Below are 12,439 nucleotides of genomic sequence, written 5' to 3' on the forward strand. Positions count from 1 at the left end.
TTGTAAGGGAATGCACTCGTACAGTCTGCAACACTTCCATGACCACATCTTTATCTTGACTTAACCCAAAGCAGTTATGTTGTTTTAATCATGTTCATTCTTGGTAACTATCTTTTGATATTGGTGTATTTGTGTATCTCATACCACTATGCCTGCTAGGCAATGATACAAATGTATAGCAACATGTTTTTCCTTATTCCATAGCATACAGTATGAATACCTTTCCTCTTGGAAGCACTTAAAAATGTGTCAAACTTTAAAGGTTTCTACTATACTTGGTGGTTTCTGAAGGATATAATGAACTTACCTGACTGTTTAAATGAATCATGTCATTAGAAAGTGTGGCTGTTCATACATTTGGTCAGTAGAGAAAATGATTGTAAGTACTTATTTGCAGCTAATACACTAAAATTAATTTTACAAGATATGCCTAGCTAAAGTTGCATAAGAGACATTTACTATAAAATAGCCGAAATTCTTTGAGGTTAGGTTTCAAGAAAGTGATAATTACTACTATTTGGTTCATTCTGATTCAATACACACAGTTTCTCGAGATTTTTTGCCAGCACATTCATACTGTAAAAATCCCTTGCCACCATATCTCAAAGGTGTTCTATTGGACTGGGATAAGGAGAAAGTGCAGGGAAGTGAAGTAAATTAAAATCACTGTCATGTTTCTGGAACCATTTTGGGATGATGAGTGCTTTGTGACAAGGCTTGTTATTCTGCTGGAAGTATCCATTTGGAAAAGTGACTGTGGTGATGAATTGATGCACCTGGTCACTAACAATGGCAATGGTTTGGTGTCTGAATGGTGCTCAGGTGGTATTAAGGGGAGTAATCTGTGCCAGTGTGTCTCCAAAGAATCACACAACAAGAAACAACCTGTATTGTTCCTGGCAAGACATTCAGAGTTTACCCCAGTATCTCTGCCGGCCATTTTAACTCTGTCCTTCAACAAGAAGAAGCTTACATTTAGCATGCTTATGATAAAATCATTTCCTCTTATACTGTACCAACTGAACCAAACTACATTTGACATGTTCATTTATGGCCTAGCTGGAGCCTTTCTACTGTATTTGCAGATTTCTTGTTTTTCTTGTGCCAGCATGGGACTCTTCTCAGTATTCCCTAAATTGCTCGTAGGTGAATGTGAATAGTTGGCTATCGCTACGTGTCAGCCCTGTGACAGAGAGGAGACTTGCAACACACCAAGTTTTTTGTGACTTTTTCTTTTTTTTTTTGTTTTATTCTAATATTAGCCTGGGTGGGTTATCAGAGAAAATGACAGCACCTGACAGGTGGGAGTTACTAAGTATATAAATAGTCTATCCTACTAGCTATCACTCTCGTACTGGGCAGACTCAGTTTCTTTGTGCTGTTAATTAAATACATATGATGATATTTATTCCACATTTCTTTTGTTATATTTAATATTCTTGTTTTTCCTCTTTAAGAGCTGGAAAAAGTCTAATTCATGTCAGTTCAGGGCAAGAACATAATCTTGTGTTAAATAAAACTGAAACCAAAACCTAGGTATGCTCATTATTAATTACTGTAATTCCAAGGGTTCACATACTTTTTCAATTATACCTATGAGGTTTTTGGTGGTTGTTCTCATGAAAGACATGAAAGATCAGAATTGTTTTGTTTTAATAACTTAGATGAAGATGAGAACACACTTTATGACAAATTAATGCTGAAATCCAAAAAATTCCAAAAGATTCACATACTTTTTCTTACCACTGTAACTGAACTTTAGGTGCATGCATACACCTTTCGTTGTTACTTAGTTCACTTTGTAGCGCCTGAGGAGAAGGTCATTTCCAGCACCCACATACTTAAAACACATTCATGCTAAGCCAAAACAGCTCTATTATATAAAATTCCTTACTCACTCAACACACAGCGTTATTTGGCGTAATATAGGTCACTGAATATAATCATGAAAACATAATTCCAATCGTAAAGTATGGTGGAGGAATGATCGTGATTTGGACCAGCTTGCAGTGATTGAGCAGAAGATAAATTAAGTCCGTCATAAAATTCAGTAGAATGTCTGTTTGTCAGGTGAAACTCATGCGACAGGACAGTAAACAAACAACACAATGGCTTCAGACTTGGAGTGGCCAAGTCAGAGCCCAGACCTCAAAACATTTAGTAATTCCAAGGTGTCACATACTTTTTCCACTAGCACAATGGGGGTTTTATTGTTATGCCATAATTTTAGGTACATCATATTTGTTAAAACTCTTGACTTAGATGAAGATTAGCAAGTTGCTGCAGAAAACCACGAAATATGGTCTACTTGCTGTCCAAAGGTGTCCTTGGACAAGACACCGAAACCCTGTAGTAGTGCCAACATGTACTGTCTGGCAGCTGTCCAACCACAATTTCTCCAAGGGGATCAATAAATATTCATTATTATTATTAAATTCCAAAAGGTTCACATGCTTTTTCTTGCCACTGTAGTTGTTTTTATTAGTTGTGAATTTTCATTTACTGTAAAGAATTAAGTGTTTCCTACAGTATTTTAAGCTATTTCTGTTGCTTTATTACCCCAGTGTTAACCAATAATTGCCAGTGCAGAACATGTATGCTCCTCTAACCTGCCAGTTTTAAATGGTCCCCAATTTAGTGAATCTATTAGAATTTGGCAGCAATAAAATGTGTCTAAATCACCTGTTTTCTTTCACTGTCCAGTGAATCTTTATATAAAAAGAGGTAATGGATTAATTGCTTAATTAATTGTTTTGATAACACATTCCATATTCCAAGATTTAGGCAAACACATACCTACAACAATATGTCAAGCCTGCTTGACAAAAACTTATAAGTCCAATATCATAGGATTTTATTTTTTTAATGCTACTACCCCTCTACTATAAACCTTGACTGCACTTTTCAGTTTTCATCTGACTTCTCTATAATCTTGACTTTTGGGATGGGGTCAAGAACAACGGCATTCTGTACACTGCAGGTAGAACCTTTACAAACTGGGGAAGAGAAGTAATGAATAAATGAATAACATACTTTATTGATCCCCTTGGGGAAATTGTGATTAAAGACATGAAATGTCATAATCTGAGAAAGATGCTTTTGATGGATGACCAAGGCATACTGAACTGGTGTGCGTGTAGTTAATGGATTACCATGAAATGAAAGTTGAGATGATCTTGTGTATTATATTTCTTATAAATATAGTGTTTGCAAGAAAGAAATTACATCCAGTTATCTCTTTAAAGAAGTCTTATCAAGGAGTTAAACAGGATTATTTTTGTTCATAAAATGCTTCTGTTCATTATTGTTAAATGCTTATCAGCAAAAGATATACAGAAAGTGTACATCTTAGCATCTAAGCAGACAAACAGATGGCTACAGATGTTGTATGTTTCTTCTTCTGTTACTATTTAATCTACACATAGGGTTACCTTTGTATTAGGTTTATCAGTTGAAATGCTTCTAGTAATAGAAGAAGGAGTTTGGAGTTTATCACTCTTGCCTTTCAACAAGGCAAGCATGTGGGTTTTGATGCCATAAACAAACAGCTCTGAATAACTTTAGAACATCTGATCGAATCAGCTTATTGTATGTACCACAGAGTATAAGAATTAGTAGATTACTGAAATGCCTAGCCATTAAGAACATAAAACCTAAACTAACTACAATTTACCATTACAGTGTTGCTTGGGAAAAAAGTCTACAGTACAAGTGATGGAAAAAAATCTATTCCACAGTCTATGACTTTAAAAACAAATCTGCAAAGTAGACAGTATACTTGCCTTAGATCTATTAATAATTAACTACTGACCAAACTTGATAACTGACTACCCATGCCAGATGCCTGACAGCTTGTTATACATGACTTATGACCACCTGCTAACAGAACTAATTTGAACGTGTTTTGCTGGCAGTGTCAATTCTTTGTCGGGGTCAGCTGAACAAGGAGTCTCACTGGAATTGGACTCTACTTAAGCAACTTTTACACACGTTTCATCCACGTTTTATACAAATCTCAGACACCACAGAGTGTGGCTGGAGGCATGCAAGGGCAGACACAGCTATGTGAGGACAGTTATTGTTGACATATTATTGTCATAAAAGATAACTGGTGAAATAATATGGCTGAATACATCAACCTGAAGGGAACACTTCTCCTTAACCAATTGTTAATAGTCAGTCCTGTGAAACTAGACTAACTATGGACACTATGGAGGTCTTCAACCTGCAACAACTCTAGACAATATAATGAAAGAGTTATTTAGGGTTGGGGTTAGAGTCCTGGACATAGTCTTTAAGGCAGCTGATCAGACACCATGGTATCATTTTATGATGTCCATCACCCTACACAGACTAAATGTATTTCTACTATAAACTGGGTGGATCCATGTTTGATGATTTCTAGACTCAATGTTATGACCTCTGAAACTGAGACAGAGTTAGGCTTCACTATGGCATCCTAGCACAAGGCCACTGTATCTAAGGCCATGCCAAGAAGAAATACAAGGACTCCATCAAAGAGCATGTCAAGCACTGCAGCATCAACGCAAAGAAGACTGAAAATGCTTCATTCACTTTGAATGCATACACTGCAAACGCATCTACAGCACCAGAGAATGCAGGAAATCCCCAGCATCAGCTCCCACAAAAGTGTTCTCACCGCCTCCTTTATCGCTGGATGTGTGTCTCGAGAGTTTATGTCAATAGCCATGATTTTGAAAATTGTGGTGATTGTCAATAACCAATTTGAAGCCAGTCACAGAAATACATGCATTCCTCAACTGTTCTCCATCTTCCCCTCACTCATGCTTCCTGGACCTGAATATGAACGAACACTGTCTCTGGTTTATTTTGGTAGCATGCATGTATATACAGTGCCTATAAAAAGTATTCACCCCCTTGGATGTTTCATCCTTTTATTGATAATGGGAGAGTCGGACTGCTGCACAAAGTCTTCTCCAGCACATGCCAAACATGCATATAATGATATGTCATACTCCCTGAACCACTCTTTCACTATTTGGAATTCTTCTTCTTGGAATAGGCCATCGTGCCACCAGGGGGGAAAAATCCATTGGTGGAATAACCATCAATGAAAAAAATTGTTATGAATATTTTCTCCTCATGCTTTAGTGCTAAAAATTCAGTTTGGCCAACTTCAAACATGCTGTGTCTTCTGTCTAACCACTCTCTCATAAAACCCTGATAGATGGAGTGGTGCTGAGAAATTCATCCTTCTGCCAGGTTCTCCCATCTCTGCAGAGGACTACTGAATCTCTATTAAAGGGACTGTGGGGTTCTTGTCCACCTCCTCATAAAGGCACTTCTTTTCTCCTTACTCAGATGGCTAAATTTAGAAAGAATCCTTATGGTTTTAAACTTCTCTCAATTTCAAAAGTAATAGGACTACCGTGTTCCTGTGATCATTCAAAGATTAAGAAATGGTTTTATATGATTTAATCCTTTCTGTAGCGACTGCACAATAATCATGATCTGTGCGTTTCTAACAGCATAAAGCGATATTCACAGGGCCCTTAAAAAGCTGAAAATTATTAAAATCACCTGTGATCTTCATCTTAATAATCTTTCATCACATCATGTATGACCACAGTTTGAAAAATCGTTCCAAACTTTCCAAATTCTGGAGACTTAAATCATTGAAGATGAAACAACAAGAAAATTAGCCTGGCTTAAATTAACTCTCTGAGATACAATGTGGAACTTACAGTTTGGTTTTGTTGTGTGTTTATATTGTGAGGACTGCTTGGTTGAGCACAGTTTAATAGATAATATATAATAGTTTATGAATAAGACACTGAGTGGGAATTCTAACTAAATGTCTTACTGACATCATGTTAAAGAAATAAAATATTTTAGAAACCGATTAAAAAGAAATCACAGGAAGAAATTGTTGTTTTGCAGAAGACGTTAATGTTTAAGTTTTTAACAAAAAGGGACATTTAATCTGTTTCACAGAAAGTATAACAGTTGATCAATTTCGATCACGTTATCACAAATGAAGTATAAACTAACAGGCTCCATCATCAAGTGACATAAGGAAGCTAATTAGTGAAAAGTCAAGCAGACATAGGTCCTCCATCTTTAATTAAACAAACACAGAAGCAAGCAGACACACTGCTTCCATTATACGTCTGTGCATCATAATCATAGTTTAACCACTTCAGTGAATATGTGATGAACATGCAAGAATTATCTGCATAGTCATCTTATTCAGCCTTTGTTTCAGACTAGAAGTTTTACAGTTTGTCTTAGCTGCATTTGTATACAAGAAAATTTAATTTTTTTTTTATTGCCATCAGCTTACATTGACAATGTGTTTTTTTCTTTCTTTATTTTTCAGTGTAAGTAATAAGAGACTGTCATGAGATATGCCTTAATGATATATTACATTCTTGTCTAAGGATATTAAAGCATTTCTAGAATTTATTTTAAAAACAGCTCATTTAAAATTAAATGATGTGGAACATACTGACATTATGTTACAGAGAACAGTTTTAACTGCTTTTGTGTTATTAATCACAATCTATTAGCAAGAGAGTTATATAAAAAAAAACATTTTTGGCCAGTCAAGCTATAGGACCACGTTGGCAGGAAATGAAATGGGAAAACTGTGGACCATACTGGTATGCTTTCACTCCAGCACTGGGTCATAACGGGGTGTTGCTGTGAAAAGTAATTACTGGGGACACCACAAATGTAACTGAGATATAAAACAAGCTCACTTTTTCCTTTTAGTTGCATGTGCCTTAAAACAATAAAAGATGTGCTAAAAAGCCAACAGAGTGCTAAAGAAACTGTTTAAGTAATGACCAAAGGTAAGGAAAATGGCAGCATATGTCCGTCCTTCTGGTAATGAATTATGGAAGACTTACCTGTCATATTTGCTTTGTGGCAGCACAAGGCTTCTGAGATTCTGGGCTGTGACAGCATACACAAGCCTCATTTACAGAAACCAGAGGGATTGTATGACAGCAGAGGTACATGTATTTTTAATGAGCCATTATCACAGTGAAATTGCATCAGTCCTTTTGGCAGCAAGTATGTGGCTGCACCTTGGCAAAAGCTTCATCCAGTCCATTAAGCTTCTATCTTGGGTAAAAACTCTGCTCTCTGGATTAAAGGCTTCTAGTGTTGGTTATTTCAAAAGAGAGGAGGAAGAGTTTAAGAATATATACTGTATTACCAGTCTGTCTTAATTCCCGTTTTAGCCACACTATGTTTACTTTTTGTTTGCTTGGGTCTTTATCCTTATTTTTACTTGTTGACTACTGAAACCGTGCAGACTATTCTTCAAGCGTGTATGTGACACAATGTGGACCCAGAATCTCATCATTCATAGGCCAAAATATAGGCTGTCAAATGCAGTCAATTCAAGTGAGTGCTGAACACACTCAAATTTGACAGTGGCAGACTCTCTTATTTCACATCCACAGACACACAATATGTACCTGAAAACCCTCCGAGCAAAAACACCTGTCCAAGCAAGGTGGGCCAAGAGCAGAGTTCACATTTCATATTAAGTTAATCACACTGAGGGTGTATATACTGCAACCTGACACAGACAGACAAGGTAATGGTTTTTGTGTGGGATGCAGTTAGTCATATTCTACAGTGGCCCCAGGCATAATCTTACTCTCCAGCGAGCATCACTGATGAGTCAACAATCAGCCCCCAGGGTCATTGTTTTTTCTGATCACACTCAAGAGCACCACATTTCTTTCTCCCTCTCTTCTTTCCTGTCTCACTCATTTTAACTCTCTCCTCATTATCACACTCACCATCTAACTTGTTCTCTCCAAGTCCTTCACATTCAACTAAGATCTATGCGTCTCTTTCTTGTAGTTAGACTCACTCTTTTACCGCATGCAGTTCATTCTGTATCTTGTTACAGGCCAGATTTATTATTGTCTCGCTTCCTGACACATTCGGTGGCAACCATTATGCATATGGTGTTTGAGTTATAGAGAAACATACACTAGAGCTGTAATAAAAAGCCTTAAGCAGATAAACAGAGGTGTTTGTTTTGTCAATTAGGGCAACGTTACCAATGACTCCTTTCAGTATGATACTATAGGATGTCTTTAGGATAAAACAAAACTTTTGGTTAACTTCTGCATTATTAACCAAAATGATTACTAAATATGGTGTAATAATCGTTGTTTGATCTGCTACACTGTGTTCAAATTAGATCAAGAGTTTGAACCATGCATCTTTTTTTTACTTTAGTAAATTACTTCTGAAAATCATCAATTTTAATGAGATTTTTAGGTCCACACTACACTTTAAAAGGCTATTTACAAAGTTAATGGTCTTTGGAGTGAATGCTGCTATGGAAATATTACAAAACTAATTCACACACAAAAAGCAAAAACAAAAACAAAAATTCGAAAGATTCAAAAGATAAATGTCATGGAAGCTTCTAATAATTGGCTATTTGGTTTAATCTCTGAAATAATCACACATTCACAAGAGATGCTACACTAAAACACATCATCTAGGCTAAATACAATACAAATATAAACAAAACAAAAATCTATGTACCCTGAAGCTCAATTTGGCATTTTTGTCAAAAGTAAATATGTGGTTATATGTTTATTACTTTTTTTCCACAATGTACCAGGTTTGTTTTATCAAAAATACCTACGATCTAATTTTTTATGTAAAATAAAATGCCATATTTGACTATTTTTTTGCTATACTGAAGTATAGCAAAAAAAATAAGTTTAACAGCAGCCACTTAACTTGTGTAACTGGTGTAAGCAAGACTGAATTCATATAAGGCAATGTATGCCTGTATGTTTGCAAGCACTGCCCAAGGCAGAGGTTAAGTGCCATGAATATTTAATCTTATTAAAAAAGTTGAATCATTGCTTGAAAAATGAATACAAGTATTATTTGACAGATTAATTAAACAACAAAGGACGACAAAGATGCACATTGTACTATAATGACAACTGAATAATGCAAAGTAAAATACATTATGCACACAGCATGAGTGGTGCAGTCTGAAGAAACGGTGGCTCAAAAACAGATGTATAGCCTTTTTTACAAACTACATTGCATAAGATGCTTTAAGCACTGGTGTCTACTGCCAGCATTTTATTATCGTTTTTTTATGATCACCAACCGGGATACACAACTGAATAATAGAAGAAAGCAGGTATTCCAAGTTGTTAATCTATGTCATGTAAGACCAGTATAATTATGAAGATGCCTCAGGCAGAACTGTGCTACTATAGATTAAACTGACTGACACATAATGATGTTATCAGTGGATGGCTATTATGTGCATATATTGTGTTAGCACATTACATGCAAACTGTGGCGTGGCAAAATGCAGTCCAAAGGAAAACACATTTGCTGAGTGGTACTGTATGCACGGAATTTCACAGTCAGTGAACCAGTCCCCATGACGGTGTAGGATCAGACACAGGTTGCTTACCACTAGAACAGCCAGGCACAGCCTCACGGTGTTCTCAGAGCAACCCTACCTTCCTCCATAAATGCAAATTAATCACATTCTATGATATGCAATCCATTACACATTACACTACAGGACGGCTGCAGTTAAGCTAGACATTGTTGCTTGTTTGTGCTTATATGTTTAGTGTTGTAAATTCTTTGCACTCATTTGTTGGATGTTAAAGCTCCATAGAAAATTAATATGGGGAGTCCTAAACAGAATTCTATGACATAATTTGGTGAAAAATCAACCATCCTACCCACACTGTCTCTGCCATTGGATCCTGAATTGCAAAATTATAAGTTGCCAAAGAACCTGAAATTAATATTAGCAGAGCACCAGGTCTAATGAAGTCAAAACATCTGTCTGGATCACAGGGGTCCAGCATGTTTGACATGGACCTGGACAGGAATACCACAGTGACTTCACAGTGCTGAACATGAATCACTGAAGTGGCATAAATGTAAGGGGAAATTAAAGTAAAGATGGAATATAAATACAAGTTACACCACTGATACCTGAACATATAGTAAAAAGAGTCAGTTGCATGAAGACAAAAGTAAAACTATGACCAAGCCAAGTATTCTGTAGAACAAGAAATCCTCCTCAGCACTGAACAGCTCAAAAGAAACATCTGTGAACAATTGCAGGCAAACTGTCCACAGAATGGTGCAAGACTCGAGTCAGCTAAACTTGGGAGCACAGAATCTGTCAAAGATAAAGCTGGACATCAAAAAAAGAAAGAGACAGAAAGTTTCTTGGCAAGTAATGCTAATAGAGCATAATTAAAATAGCATTCTGAATCATTTTACACAGCATATTTCTACACTGAAGTCTGACTAAACCTTCTAGCTACATTTTAAAAGCAAAAGACCCTTTCTGCAAGCCACCCCTCCGCTCTGCAGGTGTGAAACCCTCGGGTCACTGAGCCAGAGCCATGCGAGGATATTTCCTACTGACCTTTTCCTGCCAGTTCAATCAGGTTGGCACCATGTCTCAAAGGCTTGTGGTACACCATCAGTCATATGAGAGACAGACTAAGACACACGCCTGATACTCTACCCTTGGCGCTTACAAATTTCAATTACCTGTATACTAGACACTGAAATGTGATTTCTGCTATCACACTGCCTATAGGCTAAACTGAGCTGCCAAGAAGCTGCTATAGAAAAAAAAGTGAATTTCTCTCCATACTGCTGTATCTGGAGGTTTGTAAATATAAATGCTGGACTCCTCGGGTAGTACTTGTACTTGTTATTAATATATTCTAATCCACACTAAGTGTACATTAAGTAAATTAAGGCAATGATGTTAAAACAGATCATTTTCTAATAGCACCTATTGTACATACTACAGCCTTATTTGCAATTTCCTGGTTTTCTGCATAAATTGGTCATGAAACGTTACACGATCTTCACCAAAGTCACCAATATCAACAAATGCTATTTCTACGCTGCTAAAACTAAATGCCCCCATGAAACACTTAGCGCTGTGGTGGAAAGTAAGTGAATATTCTTTAAACAGAACTGCTCCAGCTCAGCTATATTCTTAGGATATATGGAGTGGACAGCTCTCAAGGTCATGCCACAGCATTTCTATTGGCTTGAGGTCTGGGCTCTGACTGGGCCACACCAAAAGGAGGTTTTTGTGTCTCTCAAGACACAAAGTAGTTCTATAGAGTGTCAACCATTTATATCAACAATTCATCTACTGTATTACCAGTTAAATACAGCGCATGTTTTAGATGATGTAGGATTTACTGTTAGATCATAGCTAAAATGCACCTTAATCACAACAGTTTCAATTTGTTGTACCCAAGCTGTGAATCCCAGATGCTTTGTTAGACTACTACTCAGAATATATTTCTCTCAAGCCACACCATAACAGTCATCACTAGTACTTTTAAGTAGCGTGTATCAGTACTCCCTGGAATAAATTTGCACACCCAGGTGGAAATGCTGCTTGGTGACTTCCACGCTCCATTAAGCTTTTGCAGGCAGTTTAAGAAAAGACTGCATTTGCATGCAATATTTATAAAAAAAAAAAAAAAAAGACCAGTGGGCTGCTGGACTCTATGAGCAATGGAACATGGCAACAGAGGATGTAAACTGTCGGGCTGGATCATCACACAGGGAATTAATCTGTGTTTCATAAGCACAAGGCTTTACAGAATAAAAACCTCTGCATATGATTTCAGCAGCTCTTTATAACCAACATGGAATATTGAGCAAAAGCACGCCAAGGTCTTCTTGGATCTTTGCTGAATTATGTATATACAAAGGCGCTTGGATAAATTGAGCACCTGTGCACTTGCTTGCTCCATCTATTCCACACAGCCCTTCACTGCTTGACCTTCTTTAACATTACCTCCAATGCAGAGCACTTTTTATGTCAACATAATCAAACGTTGTTTGCCTTGATCCCGTTCCACTTTCACACTCCTTGCTAGAGTCCTAACTTTTACTAATTTTTCAGGCTGTGTTTCAACTGATATGTAAGACAGAGGGAAAAGGCAGAAGAGGACCAGCAGTCCCAGCAGCAGTTGGTATGTATTGACTGAAGTCAGTTGTGAGATATGAAGCTAGTGGGCAGGGATTGGATATTAACAGCAGATAAGCATTTACTGTCCCAGCCTCAATATACAAAACACTGACATGCATGAAACACTTATTAAATGTTACATGGAAACTATTTGATAATGCACTCACTTCTGTCTTAAACCATCTAAAATATTAGTGAACAGCTACATATAGCCATTTATGAGCTATAAGCAGCGGTTACACAGGTTCTAGGTAACATTTTTCTGCAGTTCTGTAAAAATAATGCTTACCAAAATCCCCTGGGACATAGATGTCATAAACACAGCTCTGTCCTCTGGTGTAATTATGCGGGTAGTTTGGAGATAGCACAGTTCCCTCTGAACCTGTGAAGTGACCTCCGCAGGGAGCTGTGGCA

At 37.0% G+C, this 12,439-nt stretch overlaps 1 protein-coding gene across 2 annotated transcripts in view; it reads right to left on the reverse strand.

Annotated features, from left to right (window-relative positions):
• The window catches only part of LOC113170693 (CUB and sushi domain-containing protein 3-like), a 196,595-nt gene that overhangs the window by 93,082 nt on the left and 91,074 nt on the right, over positions 1-12,439 (reverse strand). For both annotated transcript variants that reach the window (XM_026372889.1, XM_026372888.1), the window contains exon 31: positions 12,315-12,431. In XM_026372889.1, the coding sequence (XP_026228674.1) occupies positions 12,315-12,431 (117 nt within the window). The remainder of the gene's footprint in view (positions 1-12,314; positions 12,432-12,439) is intronic.

Source organism: Anabas testudineus, chromosome 16, assembly GCF_900324465.2.
Source record: "Anabas testudineus chromosome 16, fAnaTes1.2, whole genome shotgun sequence".
Classification (NCBI taxonomy): Eukaryota; Metazoa; Chordata; class Actinopteri; order Anabantiformes; family Anabantidae; genus Anabas; species Anabas testudineus.